At 45.9% G+C, this 19,598-nt stretch overlaps 1 protein-coding gene across 20 annotated transcripts in view; it reads right to left on the bottom strand.

Annotated features, from left to right (window-relative positions):
* LOC110531242 (E3 ubiquitin-protein ligase HUWE1) overlaps window positions 1–19,598 on the bottom strand; it is an 88,445-nt gene that overhangs the window by 46,365 nt on the left and 22,482 nt on the right. For 19 of the 20 annotated variants that reach the window (XM_036988757.1, XM_036988754.1, XM_036988755.1 and 16 more), the window contains 21 exons: window positions 17,847–18,023; window positions 16,695–16,940; window positions 16,299–16,432; window positions 15,355–15,470; window positions 14,893–15,081; window positions 14,421–14,637; window positions 13,416–13,538; window positions 12,912–13,149; window positions 12,395–12,517; window positions 12,151–12,244; window positions 11,806–11,990; window positions 11,464–11,520; window positions 10,410–10,532; window positions 10,125–10,220; window positions 7,092–7,361; window positions 6,550–6,702; window positions 6,273–6,400; window positions 5,712–5,793; window positions 5,362–5,538; window positions 2,820–2,970; window positions 599–860 (listed from right to left, as the gene is read on the bottom strand). In XM_036988757.1, the coding sequence (XP_036844652.1) occupies window positions 599–860; window positions 2,820–2,970; window positions 5,362–5,538; window positions 5,712–5,793; window positions 6,273–6,400; window positions 6,550–6,702; window positions 7,092–7,361; window positions 10,125–10,220; window positions 10,410–10,532; window positions 11,464–11,520; window positions 11,806–11,990; window positions 12,151–12,244; window positions 12,395–12,517; window positions 12,912–13,149; window positions 13,416–13,538; window positions 14,421–14,637; window positions 14,893–15,081; window positions 15,355–15,470; window positions 16,299–16,432; window positions 16,695–16,940; window positions 17,847–18,023 (3,341 nt within the window). The remainder of the gene's footprint in view (window positions 1–598; window positions 861–2,819; window positions 2,971–5,361; window positions 5,539–5,711; window positions 5,794–6,272; window positions 6,401–6,549; window positions 6,703–7,091; window positions 7,362–10,124; window positions 10,221–10,409; window positions 10,533–11,463; window positions 11,521–11,805; window positions 11,991–12,150; window positions 12,245–12,394; window positions 12,518–12,911; window positions 13,150–13,415; window positions 13,539–14,420; window positions 14,638–14,892; window positions 15,082–15,354; window positions 15,471–16,298; window positions 16,433–16,694; window positions 16,941–17,846; window positions 18,024–19,598) is intronic. The other variant, XM_036988758.1, reaches the window with a different exon arrangement.

The following is a 19,598-nucleotide window of genomic DNA, read 5'->3' on the forward strand; positions in this document are numbered from 1 at the left end:
ACAGTTAAGTTATAAGATATCTAGCTGGCAAACATTTAGTTGTGGATTCCGTACTACTCCACAACAAGGCTCCGGTCTCTCATGGTTCTGTGCTTGTAAAGGCCTTACTGGGGACTACCAGTAAGGTTAGTAATTAAAAATGGAAATTAACTCGATATTCCTCATCTCCTAACGTAATGCACGAGTTGACTGCAGGTATTTACATAAAAAGTAGCTACAAATATCCAAATGTATAAAAATAGATCAAACAAAGTATAAACAATAATGACAGTATTGAAAAACTATCCCTTGGTAATTTCCAAATACCCCTGTATATGGTATAATAATAATCACAGTGGTTGTCGAGGGTGCAACAGGTCAGCACCTCAGGTCAGCACCTGTCCTATCAATAGATCGCTAGAAGATGCATATCGTTCCTTCCAGCGAGAGGGGGCTCGACAGAAACTTAAATGAAAAGTAACCTAGTTAATATGATTTTGAAGTGGACAAAGTAGTCAGCTGAAAATGTGTCTAACAAGTTGATTAGGCGACACTAGTGGAAAACGCTGCATTTACATAAGATTCAAGACTTAAAAGAGAACAAAATAAAAGTAGGAACCTTAGTGTGGCGTGGAGGGTGTCTGGGTCCACGGGGACACTGATCATGGATACACAGGCTCTGATGAGCACCGTGGTCATGTCCTCTGTCAGGCCCTGCACCACGATGGCTCCTCCTGCCCCGGTGCGTTCAGACATGGGGTCCAGGGGGGCTGCAGGAGGGGGGGCAGGAGGAGCAGAAGGACCAGAGAAGGACTCCTTTAGTTGAGGGGTAGTGTTGTCATCTTTAGGAGCACTCATCTCCACAGCTACTGGGGCAGAGTCTGAAAGAGAGAGGGGAGGATTTGACTATGGTATTCAACTAAAGTAACAGTATACATAGATTTATACATTTTTCATCTAAACAAAGTGTGCTTTGTGACAATAGCAATGTCTAATAAAAGGTGAACACTTCACACTTTGCTTATAAAACACTGGAGTTGAGCATATTTCTTCCAAAGCTATAAATCTACAGTGCCTTCAGGAAGTATTCACACCCTTTCTACATTTTGATGTTTCAAATTGGGATTTAAATGGATTCAAATCTTTTTTTTTAGATCTACACAAAATACTCTGTCAAATAGAAAGGAAAAGTATATCAAATAAATAAATAAATATTTATTGTAAGATAAGTATTCAACACCTGTTAGAATCACCTTTGACAGCAATTACAGCTATGAGTCTAAGAGCTTTGCACACCTGGATTGTACAATATTTGCTGAATCATTTTCAACTCTTCAAGTTCTGTCAAGTTGGTTGTTGATCATTGCTAGACAGCTATTTTCAAGTCTTGCCACAGATTTTCAAGCTGATTTAACTCAAAACTGTAACTAGGCCACTCAGGAACATTCAATGTCATCTCAGTAAGCAACTCCAGGTTATATTTGGCCTTGTGTTTAAGGTTATTGTCCTGCAGAACTGGTACATTTGTCTTCCAGTGTCTGTTGGAAAGCAGACATTTGTATTTTGCCGGGGCTCAGCACTATTCCATTTCTTTTCATCAAAATAAAAAACTCCCTAGTCCTTGCCGATGACGAGCACATCCATGATGCAGCTACCACCGTGCTTGAAAATATATTTTTTAAAGTGGTACTCAGTGATGTTTGCCCCAAACATATATATTTGTATTCAAAACATGAATATTTGTATTCAAAACATGAAATACATTTCTTTGCATTTTTTTTTGGCAGTTTAGTGCCTAATTACAAATAAAAAAAATGTTTCGCAATATTTTTTATTCTGTACAGGTTTCCCTTTTCACTCTAATTTAGGTTGTTATTGTGGAGTAACAACATTGTTATTGATCCATCCTCAGTTTTCTATCACAGCCATTAATCTCTGTAAAGATTTTAAAATCACCATTGGCCTCTCCGGCAATGGAGTTAGGAAGGACACCTGCAACTTTATAGTGACTGGGTGTATTGACACCATCTAAAATGTAATTAATAACTTCACCATGCTCAAAGGGATATTAAATGTCTGCTTTTTTTTATTGATACCTATCTACCAATAGTTTCCCTTCTTTGCGAGGCATTGGAAAACCTCCCTGGTCTTTGTGGTTGAATCTGTGTTTGAAATTGATGGCACGACTGAAGGATCTTACTGATAATTGTGTGTGGGGGGGGGGTACAGAGAAGGTAATCATTCAAAAATAATGTAAAAAATATTCACAGTGAGTCCATGCAACCCATCATGTGACTTAGGCACATTTTCCCTCCTGAACTTATTTAGGCCATAAAGGGATTGAATACCTAGTGCCCTGACACTTCAGCTTTTCATTAACTCGTAAAAACATAATTCCACTGATATTATGGGGTATTGTGTGTAGGCCAGTGACACAATCTTAATTTAAATTCAGGCTGTAACATCAAAATGTGGAAAAAGTCAAGTGGTGTGAATAATTTCTGAAGGCACTGTAGAAGGCAGTAGGTCCATTATCTGGGTCTCTCTGTCCTACGGCTTGCCCATGTCCCCCTCCTCCTTCTCAGGTATCTGTTCGAGGCTATACTAGAACAGTAGCTCCTATCCAGTCATCACCTGGGTCTGTCTGTGTCTCCTCTGCCTTGTCCCTGTCCCCCTCCTCCTTCTCAGGTATCTGTTCGAGGCTATACTAGAACAGTAGCTCCTATCCAGTCATCACCTGGGTCTGTCTGTGTCTCCTCTGCCTTGTCCCTGTCCCCCTCCTCCTTCTCAGGTATCTGTTCGAGGCTATACTAGAACAGTAGCTCCTATCCAGTCATCACCTGGGTCTGTCTGTGTCTCCTCTGCCTTGCCCCTGTCCCCCTCCTCCTTCTCAGAGTCCGTCATGCTGCCAGTTTTGGCAGGTTTAGGAACGCGAGGCACTCTCTGGACCGTCAGCATCACCGGACGACGGTTACCAGTCTCCTCATTCACCTGGAATAGAACAAAGATATAGAAGTCAACGGTTTCCCAGACACAAATTATGTCCATAACTGGACTGATAAGCACTTTCAATGAATACTCTCCATTGAGCACCAGGATTTATTAAAGTATTCCTAAGTCTAATAACCAAAAAAATCCCCTGTTTGTCGACTCTGTTCCTTTGAGTGGTCTCTGTATAGAAGAGGCTCCCCCACCCACACTCACCGGCGAGTTTATTAGGTACACCACTACTTTCACCAGAATGGATCGCTCCTACGTGGCCATGGCTTGCTATATAAAGCAGGCAGACAGAGGCATTCAGTTACTGTTCAAATGGACATCACAACAGGCAAAACTAGTGACCTAAAAGACTTGGCGCGTGCTATGATCATCGGTGCCAGGCACGCCGGATCCAGTATCTCAGAAACGACAGCCCTGTGGGATTTTCCCAAGAATGGTGACACAAACAAAAAACATCCAGTCAGAGGAAGTCCAGTGGACAAAAACAACTTATTGATGAGAGGTTGAAGGAGAATGGCAAGAATCGAGCAAGCTAACAGGCGGGCCACAAACAGACAAATAAATGGCACAGTACAACGGTGGTTTGCAGACAACCACAACGGGTTCGATTCCGATCAGCTAGGAAGCAGCTCCAGTGGGCACACGATCACTAACACTGGACAATTGAGGACTAGAAAAACATTGTCTGGTCTGACGAACCCCGGTTTCTTTTGAGTCATGCTGATGGCTGAGTCAGGATTTGGTGTAAGCAGCATGAGTCCATGGACCCATCCTGCCTGGTGTCAACGGTACAGGCTGGTGGAGGTGATGTACCGCCGTCCAATCTGCAGCAACTGCATGATGTCATCGCGTCAGCATGGACCAATATCCCAGTGGAATCCATGCCCCGAACAAGTAAGGCTGTTCTGGGAGGCAAAGGGTGGTCCGACCCAGTACTAGATGGGTGTACCTAATAAACTGACCATTGAGTCAGTGTGTACAGTGCATTTTGTTATGTTACAACCTTATTCTAAAATTTATTAAATACAAAATAAATCCTTAGCAATTTGCACACAATACCCCATTATGACAAAGCGAAAAAAATGTATTAAAAAAAATGTAAAGAAAAACCTACATAAATATTCAAACCCTTCGCTACGAGTCTCGAAATTGAGCTCAGGTGCATCCTGTTTCCATTGATCATCCTTGAGATGTTTCCACAACTTGATTCGAGTCCATCTGTGGTAAATTAAATTGATTTGAAAAAGCACACCTGTCTATATCAGGTCCAACAGTTGACAATGCATGTCAGAGCAAAAACCATGAGGTTGGAGTTGTACGTAAAGCTCCAGGACAGGATTGTGGTGAGGCACAGATCTAGGGAGGGGTACCAAAAAATGTCTGCAGCATTGAAGGTCCCCAAGAACACAGTTCCCTCCATCATTCTTAAATGGAAGAAATTTGGAACCACCAAGACTCTTCCTAGAGCGGGCCACCCAGCCAAACTGAGCAGGGGGGTGATAAGGGCCTTGGACAGGGAGGTGACCAAGAACCCGATGGTCACTGACAGAGATCTAGAGTTCCTATGATGAGATAGAAGAACCTTCCAGAAAGACAACAATCTCGGCAGCACTCATCCAATCAGGCCGTTATGGTAGAGCGGCCAGACGGAAGCCACTCCTCAGTAAAAGCCACATGATAGCCCGCTTGGAGTTTGCCAAAAGGCACCTAAAGACTCTCAGACCATGAGAAACAGGATTCTCTGGTCTGATGAAACCAATATTGAATGCTTTGGCCTGAATGCCAAGCGTCACATCTGGAAGGAACCTGGCACCATCCCTACGGTGAAGCATGGTGATGGCAGCATCATGTTGTGGGATGTTTTTCAGCAGCAGGGACTGGGAGACTAGTCAGGATCGAAGCAAAGATGAACGGGGCAAAGCACAAAGAGATCCTTGATGAAAACATGCTCGAATCACTCAGGACCTCAGACTGGGGTGAAGGTTCACCTTCCAACAGGACAACGACCCTAAGCACACAGCCAAGACAACTTCGGGACAAGTCTCTGAATGTCATTGAGTGGCCCAGCAAGAGCCCGAAACTCCCCAAATACAGGTGTGCCAAGCTTGTAGCATCATACCCAAGAAGACTCGAGGCTGTAATCGCTGCCAAATGCGCTTCAACAAAGTACTGAGTAAAGGGTCTGAATGCTTATGTAAATGTGATCTGTTTAATCTTTAATAAATTAGCAAAAATGTCTAAAAACCTGTTTATGCTTTGTCATTATGGGGTATTGTGTGCAGATTGATGAGGGAAGAAAATAAGACTGTAACCTAACAAAACGTGGAAAAAGTCACAGGTCTGAATACTTTCCTAAGGCACTACATACACCTCTCTCTATACCTGGACCATGGTGTTGAACTGTACGGTATATCTCCTGCGTCCCGCGGTGAATCGGACGCTGCTCTCCCCGGCCCTCCAGGCTGAGTCTATAGTGCCGTTGTTAGAGGCAGAGTAGCTGCACCAGCGACCCGACCGGTCGTCAAACCAACGCCAGTTATTACCGTTAGGCTGCAGGTACTGGAGAGAGTGGACGGGGTGTGGGGACGAAAGGATGAGAGGAGAAATTATTATTGATTTATTTTGTAGAGAGAAGGTTGACTAAAAGACCAGACATGGCAATACAATGGTAATCACATGCATACCCTATAATGTGGGTTAATCTTTATGTTGCACGGGGACATTCCTCTTACCTTGTTCATCTGCGCTCTACGTTTAGATGAAACAGCCATTTTCTCATAGAAGTCAATGATCAGCAGCACTGGAGTGATCCACCTGTACACAGTGGGACAGACAACGTTCAGTCGTGTTGTACATTGCCTTTTGTCTGACAGATGCAACGCTTCTACATTTACCTCACCCAAGTACAAAAAATAAGTATCGCTCTAATAAGAAAAGACTTTGTTAAAAAAAAATGAAGATTGTTCATGCCGCCATTTGTAGCAGGACAGTATATTTCTGAAAGGTATTAATTTCCACACGTGTGCTAGCTAGCTAATCTCAATAACGGTCCTTTAGTCCGTTTGCTGGGGGATGGCAGAGCCATGTATTTAGAGACTTGGACAATTGTTTCTGCATTATGATGCAGTGACATGAATGACACTTCAACATTTTATGGCAGCCATGTTAGCTCCCATTATAATTACATGGGAAATATTTAAATAATGCTTTGTAACTGAATTAGAACAATATTCACAATTTAAAAAAAGTTGGCCCAACTCTAAATACACAGCTCTGGGGTTGTTGCTACTCACTTGGGCGTCTGGATGTCCTTCTGCTCCTTGGCAGCCTGAAGACAGGGCTGCACTACTTCTAGCAGCTTGATGAGCACATTGAGGATCCCACTGTTCTCCACCACCCTGGCACACGACAGCTTCAACTCCTACAGGGTAACAGAAGACAGCATGCATCAACATTCAGGGCCGGTGGGGGTGTGCGAGAAAGGAATTACTGTTCATCTATGTGTCTGTCACTAAAGTAGTTTGAGCAGGAGGTTTTTCTGTGTGTGTGTGTGTGTGTGTGTGTGTGTACCTCAAAGAGCAGTGTGAGCAGCAGGATGCGTGTTGCCAGGTTGGAGGCCTGGGGCAGGGTAGCCATCTGTCTGGTCCACTCGGACACAGTCTTGGTGTCACTGGTGGTCAGGGGTATTGCTGCCTTGATGAGCACGTCTGCTGCCTCCCACACCTACACATGTCAAAGATCACATACTTTAATAGATCACACCTTGACATTTCACACAGCAGAGTTTCCCAATCTCTGTCCAGGGACTCCCCCCCGAGTGCACGTTATGGGTTTTGCCCTAGCACTACACAGCTGATAACCAACGCATCAAGATTTGGTTATTTGAATCAGCTGTGTCGTGCTAGGGCAAAAACCAAGACGTGCACCCAGGGGGAGCCCCAAGACAGAGATGGGAAAACCATGACATACAGGACACCGAGAACTCAAATAATTGGTGCAGACTGTCACAAGGGCACCCCTACAGCTGATCGTCCAGAGGTCATTAACAGAGTGACAACACTAGCAATCGTCATCACTTCTCCAAAGCGTTGACCAATTGGTATTACACATACCTGGTTGACCACCTGTCGTAAGATGAGGTCCCTGTACTCGGGACCACTCCTCTTGATGGCGGTCATGAGCAAGTCACAGAGGCGATAGACGGTGTCTGGCAGCTCGTCCAGCAGGTGGAAGCAGCCGGGCAGCATGGAGTCAGTGAAGGCGTGGAGCTCCGTACTGTCCAGGGGCTCGGCCTCCAGGAACCTCTCCAGGCAGCGAGCCTCCTCCTCCTCCGTACGCTCCCTGGCTCTCCTATCGTCCTCCTCGCGATGACGCGCCGCCTCCTGAGAGAAAGACATAGGGAGGGAATGTGAGCACCTGTGGGGGTGAAGTGGTGTGGGCCCAGAAACAGCCCCTAACCAATCTGTGTATACATCAGATAAAAGCAATACGGCTGATATTTCACCAAGTCTATGAAATGAAAAGCTGGAGCTGCAACAATAAATGGAATTCTACACCCAGTTTTTTCCACTAGCGCCGGCTGTCGGCAATACAGATAATTACAGAGGCATTTTCAGCCGGGCACTTTCTCCACTTAAAATGAACTACTTTTCAATTTGCCAGTCAGGAGAGAGAGAGAGAGAGAGAGAGAGAGAGAGAGAGAGGGAGAGAGAGAGAGAGAGAGAGAGAGAGAAAAAAAGAAGAGTGCCAAGCCCTCTCCTGCTAGAATGAACAACATGCATCTTCTAGTCATCAATTGATAGGACAGGAGCCCGTCAGCCAAAGTGAGAGATGACAGGGACACACTGCTGGTGTGACTGTCAGTCCCGCCTCTCTGTACCTGGGTACAGTCCCGCCTCTCTGTACCTGGGTACAGTCCCGCCTCTCTGTACCTGGGTACAGTCCCGCCTCTCTGTACCTGGGTACAGTCCCGCCTCTCTGTACCTGGGTACAGTCCCGCCTCTCTGTACCTGGGTACAGTCCCGCCTCTCTGTACCTGGGTACAGTCCCGCCTCTCTGTACCTGGGTACAGTCCCGCCTCTCTGTACCTGGGTACAGTCCCGCCTCTCTGTACCTGTGTGTGTGTTGGGTGCGCTACGGTTGCAGTCAAATTTCTTTACACTGAGAGAGAGCATAAATTTGCATGTCGAAATCCACTTCGCCAAATTGTTTTCTTGCACATTGATTTTCCTTTTGCCTGCAGGGTCTGACTTTGACGTTGGCCCGCTGGCAGTGAAAACATGTGGGGGCCGGTAACCTCAACACATTTTTTTAATTCCAGTTCAACATTTGCCTGCTCTGTCAGTCTACCATTGAAGACCACACAAGTAAATGTCACGCTATTTGTATTTGAGCAATAGGATAGGCCGTTCATTCAAGCACCACCCCTCTCCTGCCAATCATAACTTCGAGCAGTACATAGGTTGATGCTGACACAAAGCACACGAGCTGTCAAGAGTAAAAAGAAGTGCCCATCCATCTACTCACTGAGCTTATTTACTTTAAGTGATTGTGCACATACTATCAATAGGCCGGCTACTGTTGATAGTCTGCAAAAAAGACATGTAGCATTGGTCTTGGCTAGCCTACTGTGGTCATGTTGATCTCTTTTGGAACATTTGTCTTAAAAGGGGGCAGCATCCTATTTTCAAATCTTCTCAAAAATACATAATATACAAACAATGCAATTAATACACCGAATTAAAGAATAGTCATTGCTTATTTGAATTATATTACACAGCTTTCTAACACACATAATAACCAAATGTAGCCTATTAATAGCTGAATAGGCCTATATAGAGAAACCATGACAACCTACAGGCCCTCCGTGACCCCAATGCACTTAACAACTACACCATGGATAAACTGTGGTAGGCCAGTAGATTTGTGCCCAGTGAGAAAATAAATTAACATTGGACCCAGGTGTGTTTCATATGCAGCCAAGGAGTGGTGAGATATGCTATCTACTGTGCTTTTATTTAGAGACAGCCAGCTTGACTGGTTTATCAAATATGGTGAATCCTCCTCACTGCAGGAACAATAGGTAGGCTAGTTGTTTTAAACCTATTAATACTTATTGACATAGGTCTACTGACTTCACCAGAGTGTTGACAATGGACTAGTTAACTGCTGTTTTCTGTGGAGCAAAGCCCATGTTAAACACCTGCTACATTCGTCTCTCATACCTGTATTGCAGATAGCTGAGAAAATGTCTTTAAAAGGAAGCTTGAAGCCCGTGGAAGTCAGCAGACTCTTACAGGATTCTTTAGGCCCAGTATAGTCTAAATATTTCCCCCCTGTGATTTATTCTGTTTTGCCCCTGAACAGACAGTTAGTTAACCCACCGTTACTAGGCCGTCATTGAAAATATGAATTTGTTCTTAACAGACTTGCCTAGTTAAATAAAAGGTAAAAAATAATTAAAATTTGTCATATATATATATATATATATATATACACACACACGCATACATACATATATATATATATATATGACAAATTGTAATTTTATTTATTTATTTATATATATATATATATATATATATATACACACACACGCATACATACATATATATATATATATATGACAAATTGTAATTTTATTTATTCATATATATATATATATCGTGTTGTACAACAGCTGAATTTTTTTATAAAAATATTTATTTCCTGATATTTGCTGGTTGAAAATCTAATCTAGGAAAAATGTCTTAACCGAAGGAGGCTGCTGGCTACTTTTTCTATTGGGCTGGCTACTTTTTCTATTGGGCTGCCTACTCCATGTGCTTGTGGAAAACACTATATCCTTTTACATTTCAGACATTAGCAGACTCTCTTATCCAGAGCGACTAGGGTTACGTGCCTTAGCTTAAGGGCACATTAACAGATTTTTCACCTAGGCCCAACGCTCTTAACCGCTAGGCTACACACCTACCCAATACTTTCAGATCTACACAAGTGCCTAGGGTGTATTGTAGACTCCACAGCCCCTTTCTGGAGGGGGCCCTGGTTATTCATTCATGAGCCGATGTCCATTCATTCAGCAATATGTTCCATCCGTACGCCTGTGAGTGGGGGCGTGTCTTAGTGTGTGTGTGGCAGCGCACCTCGGGCGAATCAGAGCGCTGTTCCATGCTGACCTCTTGTCCCAGAGACATGGCGATGGCTCTCATCATCTGGTCCTCCTCTGACATGGTCATGTCCTACAGACAGACCAACAGAGTACACTTAACACGCATTACGGGAGGAGACACACGTGTGTGTGTGTTCCTATGTGTGTGGACCTGTGCATGCGTGTAATATGACTATATAGTGTGTCAATGGACCGTGGGTGAGTATGCATGTTCTGTATTTACGTGTGCGTTCCCACGTAAGTGTGTGTGTGGGCGTACCCTGACGGCTCCGCTGAGTAGAGGAGGAGGGTGTGTGAGCAGGTACTCTGTGGCCTGCTCCATGGTGCTGGTGTTCACCAGGGCCTCCATGGCATGCTCTCTGGAGAAACCCATGTCCATCAGCTACATAAAGGAGAGAACAATGGTTAAAAACCACAGAGAGAGGTCGAGGAGAGAACAATGGTTAAAAACCACAGAGAGGCCGAGGAGAGAACAATGGTTAAAAACCAGAGAGAGAGGCAGAGGACAGGACAGGGTTAGAGGGGAAACGGGTCACATGACAGGGTTAGAGGGGAAACGGGTCACAGGACAGGGTTAGAGGGAAAACGGGCCACAGGACAGGGTTAGAGGGAAAACGGGCCACAGGACAGGGTTAGAGAAGACTTCCTTCTAGGGAGTAATTTCCCTAGCCCCTGTATTGCTTACTCTTTGGTGTTTTAGGCTGGGTATCTGTAAAGCACTGTCATAACTGCTGGGGGTGTGTGTGTGTGTGTGAGAAAGGGAGAGAGAGAGAAAAGGAGCCGACTATGGCTAAGGCACAGTGTGATCAGTGAGTCAATCTCATGTATTATATAGTGACTATACAAAACATTAAGAACACCTGCACTTTCCATGACAGACTGACCAGGTGAAATCTATGATCCCTTATTGATGTCACTTATTAAATCCACTTTAGTGTAGAGGAGACAGGTTAAATAAGGATGTTTAAGCCTCGAGACAGATTGTGTATGCGTTCCATTGAGATGGTGAATGGGCAAGATAAAATATTTAGGTGCCTTCGAACGGGGTATGTAGGTTGCTGGCAGGCCCACCTGTTTGTGTCAAGAACTGCAACGCTGCTGTTTTTTTTTTACAACACTCAACAGTTTCCTGTGTGTATCAAAAATGCTCCACCAACCAAAGGACATCCAGCCTCCCACTCTCTCTTGCTCCCTCCCTCCCTCTGGTTCCTCCTGGCCACCTTCAGCCGGGAACCCATTACAAACAAGAGATCAGATTCAATTCTAGTCAAATGTGCGCTCGCGCCTGAGTGTGGAGCAGGCTAGCTGTATACCTGCTGTAGCTGCTGCTGGTTGACATTTTGCTGCCTCTCCCTGCCTCCTCCCTGAGCCTGTCACAACAAGACAAAGTGGTGCAGGCCACACCAGGGTGAGGGTTCAAGGGGACAAGAAGTTGACAACAGAACAGTGCAATTTCAACCAATGCCAACAGTGCAACCAATGCGCTCAACTGTATCTAGCAATGCTAGCAGTTATATCTATCAAAGCTGTCGAATGATGCGTGTTGAATACCAAAAACGGTCTGACAAAAACTGCCATTTCCATGAAAAAACGGTCACAAAAGGTAAAGGAATCCAAAAACACACAGACTGGACCGACAGCCACACCCTCCTCACCTGCTGTAGCTGAGCCTGGTTAACCGGTGGCTCTCTCCTGGGAGTAGTGTTAGTGGAGTCCTCTGCTGCACCCCCTGGTGCAGGTGGTGCTGTACTGCTTCCAATGGCTGGTCCTGGAACTGACCCGGCAGGGCCCTCTCCTGCATTTACTATTGCTCCAGGGGCCCCTGCTGATCCACCTGCACCTGGATTTTCATTCAAGTGTTATAAATCATTATGTGCTGTTGGGATAGTTATTGTGCATTTATCCTTCATGTGTATAAAAAATACATTGTATCAAATAATTCAGCCTTCGCTGCCATTAATACCATGTAATGTTGTTGAAAATGAACCATTTCCTCTCACCTCCAGAGCTGGGGCCTACAGGCAGCGTAGAGGCCCCAAGACCTCCCTCCTCCTCTGGACGGGCCGTGCCCTCCCTCTCCTTGGCCAGGCGCTCCTGGGAGGAATTAACGAAATTTCATTACATGCCACTAGCAACCATCCCTCAAAAGATAATTTGACAAAGAAAATGAGTTTACATTACAAATAATTCCCCCCATTAGTTTCTCTCCTAGTGTGCCACTGCACCTTATATAAAAGAACACACCTGGATGACAGGTTCTCCTCTCAGGATGTGGCACAGTATAGCTAACATGGACTCAGCCATGCGGCCCCCATACACTTTAAGGGGCTTTCTGTTCCACAGGCTGCAGATGCAGCTGAACGCTGCCTAAACGGGAGGCAAAGAGAGTGGCTCAGGATTAGAGGGAGCAACGTGTGTTTGTCTTCTTTGAAAAATGCATCTAAAAAAATTACTATTTCATGTAACACAGAGTCTTGTATAACTAACCTTGTGGGGACACAATTCAGTCCCATTCAAAAACCTATTTTCCCTGACCCTAACCAGTACTCTTACCTTAACCTAATTCTAACCCTAACACTAATTTGAACCTTATCCCTAAATCACCTAGAAATAGCATTTGACCTCGTGAGGACTAACAAAATGTCACGTAGGTCAAATTTTTGTTTGTTTACTATTCTTGTGGGGACTTCTGTTCCCCACAAGAATAGTTAAACACATCCAGGAAAAACCACACACACACACCACTAACCAATCCCCCTACCTTCTGAGTGACTATGAGGAATCGCAGGGCACTGAACTGTGGGGTGGTGGGGGTGACCCCGGGAACCTTGACAGGCAGGCTGTGGGGTGAGTCCAGCACAGTACTGGGGTTCACCATCTTCTCCACCAGCATCAGCCAGGCATCCAAGAACTCCCCTGTCCCATCTGGCAGCTCTGCATGCTCCAGGCCCTCAGAGACAGGCACCTTACCACCCATAGAAAGGGCCCAGTTAAATGTCCTGAGGAGAGGAGGGGGAACGAGAGATGTCTCAGAGCCGATGGGCAAAGAAACATAAGCTCTTGTTGGGTACAATCACAATTATGGCTTCAAATGTTTCCTGGTCAGGGAAAAGGCCCTACTTATAATCATTATATTAGTAATCCTGACAATAAAGGTAGTGCCAAATATATATATTTAGTCTGGTATGAATGGTGAGAGCTGAGCAGCAACAGTAATGAGGCTGGTTGTAGCTACAGGTCTATTAACAGAGGGTGCTCTACTCACTCAAAGAGAGCGTTGTGTCCTCCGGAGCAGAAGAACTTCTGCAGCATGAGGTGGTAGGGGTACTTCCTCTCGTCGAACAGCATGGGGGACGTGAAGCCCACCGAGCAGATGAAGAACGTCAGCCTGGAGTGGAAGAGAGAGAGCAGAGACATCACGGCCATGACAACACACATCTGATAACTCCAATCCTCTCAGATCTACAGAACAGCATTGGGGGATGTCTCATCCCTTCTACAGATGTATTGAATTAGTGTAAGCATTAGTTAAAGGAAGTTTCCACCACTGGGTTTGTAGGTGCACATTTCGTGAGATGGGTAGAGAATCCGGAAGCAACCCAAGTAGCCGTTGTGAGTAACAGAGTACCTGAAACGAGGGGTTGGGGTGAAGGGGTAAAAGAGTACCTGAAACGAGGGGTTGGGGTGTAGGGGTAAAAGAGTACCTGAAACAAGGGGTTGGGGTGTAGGGGTAAAAGAGTACCTGAAACGAGGGGTGGGGGTAACAGTAGAGTACCTGAAACGAGGGGTAGGGGTAACAGTAGAGTACCTGAAACAAGGGGTAGGGGTAACAGTAGAGTACCTGAAACAAGGGGTAGGGGTAACAGTAGAGTACCTGAAACAAGGGGTAGGGGTAACAGTAGAGTACCTGAAACAAGGGGTAGGGGTAACAGTAGAGTACCTGAAACAAGGGGTAGGGGTAACAGTAGAGTACCTGAAACAAGGGGTAGGGGTAACAGTAGAGTACCTGAAACGAGGGGTGGGGGTAACAGTAGAGTACCTGAAACAAGGGGTATGGGTAACAGTAGAGTACCTGAAACAAGGGGTAGGGGTAACAGTAGAGTACCTGAAACGAGGGGTAGGGGTAACAGTAGAGTACCTGAAACAAGGGGTAGGGGTAACAGTAGAGTACCTGAAACGAGGGGTAGGGGTAACAGTAGAGTACCTGAAACGAGGGGTAGGGGTAACAGTAGAGTACCTGAAACAAGGGGTAGGGGTAACAGTAGAGTACCTGAAACGAGGGGTAGGGGTGTACGGCGGGGGCTGCCAGCTGAGGCCCTTGGTGAGCAGCTTGGTGAGGGAGGAGGCGGTGGCCCGGGCGGCGGGGGTGGGGGCTGTGCCGGTGCTGGTGGCGTGGTGAGAGCGGCGCTGTCGGACTGGAGAACCCACACACAGCTTCACCAGAAGACCAAAGAGCTCGGCCAGAGCCCGGCCCAGACGAGACGACGCTGGAGTAGAGGGGAGAGTTACCACACCAGGATGAAAGAGACAGCCTGCACTCACAAATATAGAATCAGCAGTCACAACGGACAGTGTTTCAACCTTCACCTGAGAGTTGTATGTTCCCTATGTCTTTCTTCACTAATGCAGAGATTCTGACAGTACATTGCTGTATTTGGTGGGACTACCAATCTACACTTAACGTTTGCCTACAAATAGACAATGGTGTGAAAAAGAAAAGACAAAGCTCCTGGTGTCCTCACCAGAGAGCAGAGGTTTGATCTGCTTGATGCGAGTGGCCATGGCGGGGGTTAGTTTGGACTTGGTCTTGGGGTCAGAGGTGCCGGCGGTGGGCTCGTCAGTCTCCATGGGGGCTAGCGTGTCCCCGTCCAACCCCATCCCCTCTAGGAGACACGTGGCAGAGGGGTCCACAGCAACAGCCTCAGACTCAGCTAGCGAGAGAGAAGAACGGGCTTGTGGTTAGAGCTAGGGGTGGCTGTGCTGGAAGAGTAGTTTGGCTAAAAGAAGCTTATACATTCCTTTCTTGCACGTTGCTCAAATGATTGCTAACAAACTCCAACATTCCAAAGTTGACAGTTATTTTTAGAATGTAAGAAGAAAAACGACCTGCAAAACATTGTCCTATTGCTTTCATGAATGATCATTCTTAACCAATTGATAACATCTTCTTTTGTTTGTTTTTTCAGTAGAAGGGCCTCTCTTACCAGTTCTCCTGGATCCAGACGCAGAAGCAGTGGCTGTGGTGCTGCCAGATGGCTTCTCCTCCTTGGGAACCAGCTTCTGCATGTCAGCCTGGCCGAACTCACAGCCTGGGGGGAGACTGGGGGAAGAGAGGAGAGAGAAACAGGAGAGAGTTAGTGTGTTCTGTCAACTGACTGCATGCTGAGAAAGAGATAAGGCCACACACACAGAGACGGAGGGGGAGAGAGAGGCGAAAGGGGAGAGAGAGGCGAAAGGGGAGAGAGAGGCGAAAGGGGAGAGAGAGGCGAAAGGGGAGAGAGAGGCAAAAGGGGAGAGAGAGGCGAAAGGGGAGAGAGAGGCGAAAGGGGAGAGAGAGGCGGGAGGGGAGAGAGAGGCGGGAGGGGAGAGAGAGGCGGGAGGGGAGAGAGAGGCGGAAGGGGAGAGAGAGGCGGAAGGGGAGAGAGAGGCGGAAGGGGAGAGAGAGGAGGAAGGGGAGAGAGAGGCGGAAGGGGAGAGAGAGGCGGAAGGGGAGAGAGAGGCGGAAGGGGAGAGAGAGGCGGAAGGGGAGAGAGAGGCGGAAGGGGAGAGAGAGGCGGAAGGGGAGAGAGAGGCGGAAGGGGAGAGAGAGGCGGAAGGGGAGAGAGAGGCGGAAGGGGAGAGAGAGGCGGAAGGGGAGAGAGAGGCGGAAGGGGAGAGAGAGGCGGAAGGGGAGAGAGAGGCGGAAGGGGAGAGAGAGGCGGAAGGGGAGAGAGAGGCGGAAGGGGAGAGAGAGGCGGAAGGGGAGAGAGAGGCGGAAGGGGAGAGAGAGGCGGAAGGGGAGAGAGAGGCGGAAGGGGAGAGAGAGGCGGAAGGGGAGAGAGAGAACCAGTGAGAACCTCAAGGCCAAAGGATAGAGGGCTAAAGAGAGCTAGAACCTGGAGGAGAGAGACAGAGAGCGTATCAGACAGGCTTATCAGAGGTAGTGTACCTATTGGGTGTGCAGAGAGACAGCAGCACGGTGCTCTCCCAGACCAGAGAGCAGTAGAGCTGGCTCAGCTTGTTGAGAACACTCAAACCCAGCTGGGAGCCCCACTGGTTCACACTGATGGCCCTGATCTCACTCTGCACAACACACAGGGGAAGGTTAATGAACACACCTGGGCAAACCAATACCAAACCTCTCACAGTCAAGCAACTCCTTCCCAACAATGACAATCCACAGTGGTGAGGTGCAGTACCTCTACAGTTGGTTGATTATATGCTGCTGACATCTTTCAATTAATTGAATACAAAGTCAACCTAATCTACAGCCTCTACTTTGTGGGCTACAGGTGTGGAGTGACATAACGAGAGGTCCTTGCTGATTGGTTTACCGGCATCTTACCTGCCCTACCCTGCAGGTGTGCACGAACATCAGAATATAAGCGTGTGCGGCAGTGAGCGCGTGCAGCAGTGGCGTGGCGCGGGCCGATAGCGTGGCGTCGGTCACATGACCGGCGGTGGCGAGCTCTCGGAGCAGCACGGAACCCCCGGGGACCTCGATGGGGCGGTGGAGCGGCTCGAGGGCCGACAGGATGCTGTCCAGCTGACACAGCCCCTCCTGGAGCACCTTGGGTTCATGGGACAGCGTCTGGGGACCACGGGACAACACACCACGCTTCAGTATCAGGTCAGTACAGGTGCATCAAAGCTGGGACCGAGAGACTGAAAAACAGCTTCTATCTCAAGGCCATTAGACTGTTAAACAGCCACCACTAACATTGAGTGGCTGCTGCCAACACACTGACTCAACTCCAGCCACTTTAATAATGGGAATTGATGGGAAATTATGTAAAATATATCACTAGCCACTTTAAACAATGCTACCTTATATAAATGTTACTTACCCTACATTATTCATCTCATATGTATATACTGTACTCTATATCATCTACTGCATCTTTATGTAATACATGTATCACTAGCCACATTAACTATGCCACTTTGTTTACATACTCATCTCATATGTATATACTGTACTCAATACCATCTACTGTATCTTGCCTATGCCGCTCTGTACCATCACTCATTCATATATCTTTATGTACATATTCTTTATCCCCTTACACTTGTGTCTATAAGGTAGTAGTTTTGGAATTGTTAGCTAGATTACTCGTTGGTTATTACTGCATTGTCGGAACTAGAAGCACAAGCATTTCGCTACACTCGCATTAACATCTGCTAACCATGTGTATGTGACAAATCAAATTTGATTTATCAATACAGTACAGTCACGGGGAGAGACTGAACAGTTACATTTAACAGGTCTCCCTGGAGTTTAGTCACAACCGTCAGAGAACCTCATCAAAATACCACAGGTGATATATTCTGAAGAGGCTATAGTCCATATTCCAGCTCTGCTTGAGCTCAATCACTAACAAATTCACTGAAATCATATCCCCACATCTCTTAGTCTCAACAGTATGGAGTTGCAGAGCCCAGCTACAGCCTCCCATCATAACCACACACCTCCCATATCCCCAGTGTCAGGTCTCACCAGTATGGACTTGCAGACCCCGGCTACAGCCTGGCAGGCAGCTGATGTGGGGAAGTCGATGGGCAGGTTGGGTAGACCCAGGATGGAGACCAGGGGCAGGAGACCCTTCTGGTTGACAAACTCCTGACAGTGGTCGTCTGTCGTGTTGTTACTAAGGATCGACTCCACAAACTTCATCTGGGAAGGAACACAAAAGGGGAATGTTAAGGGGTAAGGAATCAAATATAATTTTATTGGTCAAACACACATATTTAGCAGATGTTATTGCAGGTGTAGCTAAATGCTTGTGTTCCTAGCTCCAAAAGTGCAGTAATAACTAACAAGACACACACATCTAAAAGTAAAATAATGTAATTAAGAAATATTGAAATATTAGGATGAGCGATGCTGGAGTGGCATCGACTAGAATACAGTAGATGCACATATGAAATGAGTAAAAACGTTTGTAAACATTAACCTTTTCACACGTACCAACAAACGGGTGTGATCGTTGTATAGTTGTATAGTCACTGTAGCATACTATCAAACCGGCGTGATTAGAACAGTCGATGAGAACGCTTACTTACAACGTCCATTTTCGATTGACGCAACACTTTTTTTCCACAGAAACATTTTGCACAAACACAGTCCTTACAAAGTCACGTCCAGAAAGTGATCTGTGAATGTCTGAACATTGCATCCAAAAGGAAACCGAAGTAGCTACAGCGTAACACAATCATCCAAACTGGAAAATATAGGCTACATTTGTCCTCGCGCTAACTGAGGAAAGAGTGACATATTTTGTATAACTCAAATATGACTCCCGGCTGACAGAAACTACAATATGTATTAGTTAATAGCAATTACTATTTATAATTAATCACATCACGGGTGAACTCACCATTGACCGAAATAATTGAGTAAAACACTTCCTAGAAATCGAAAGTAATCTGACGATGGGTAGTTTGTGAGCGCCGGAATGTTTATTTTTTTGCATCAACCAAAGATAAGAGAGATGAGTTTGGTCTGTTTATAGTATGCATGTTGAAGGGGTGTGTCTTCTACAATCATCCACTTCCACAAGTTCACCCAAAAGAAGAGTGAACCATTCCTTCACCTCATTATAACATCTTCGGTCTGACAGTTTACGTGACACCCAGAATGCATTGTATAATTTCAACAAACATGGCGCCACACATAGCTGGTAAATACTTTAGCTCATTATCATCAGTACAACCTTCAAAAAATTATTTTACACGCATCATAGGTGCCCATTACAATAGATGCAATTATCAGAATGCATTATTTGTCACAAGTACTTGAAAACATGTTAAAACCGTAAATTCATTATGCTCCATACGCGCCTACAGTAGAAACACGATACAGAAAATAAGGAACTTCCTATCAAAGTAACACACACACATATCCAGTTATTATTTGTAAGGAAAACAACAAGGCAAAGCGAGCGCCAGCAAGAAAATGTTCCAATTCTTGGAAGACTGCACAAACATATGCACACTTGATCTGCACAAACATATGCACACTTGATCTGCACAAACATATGCACACTTGATCTGCACAAACATATGCACACTTGATCTGCGCAAACATATGCACACTTGATCTGCGCAAACATATGCACACTTGATCTGCGCAAACATATGCACACTTGATCTGCGCAAACATATGCACACTTGATCTGCACAAACATATGCACACTTGATCTGCACAAACATATGCACACTTGATCTGCACAAACATATGCACACTTGA

The sequence above is a fragment of the Oncorhynchus mykiss genome, chromosome 9, assembly GCF_013265735.2.
Source record: "Oncorhynchus mykiss isolate Arlee chromosome 9, USDA_OmykA_1.1, whole genome shotgun sequence".
NCBI classification, from domain to species: Eukaryota; Metazoa; Chordata; class Actinopteri; order Salmoniformes; family Salmonidae; genus Oncorhynchus; species Oncorhynchus mykiss.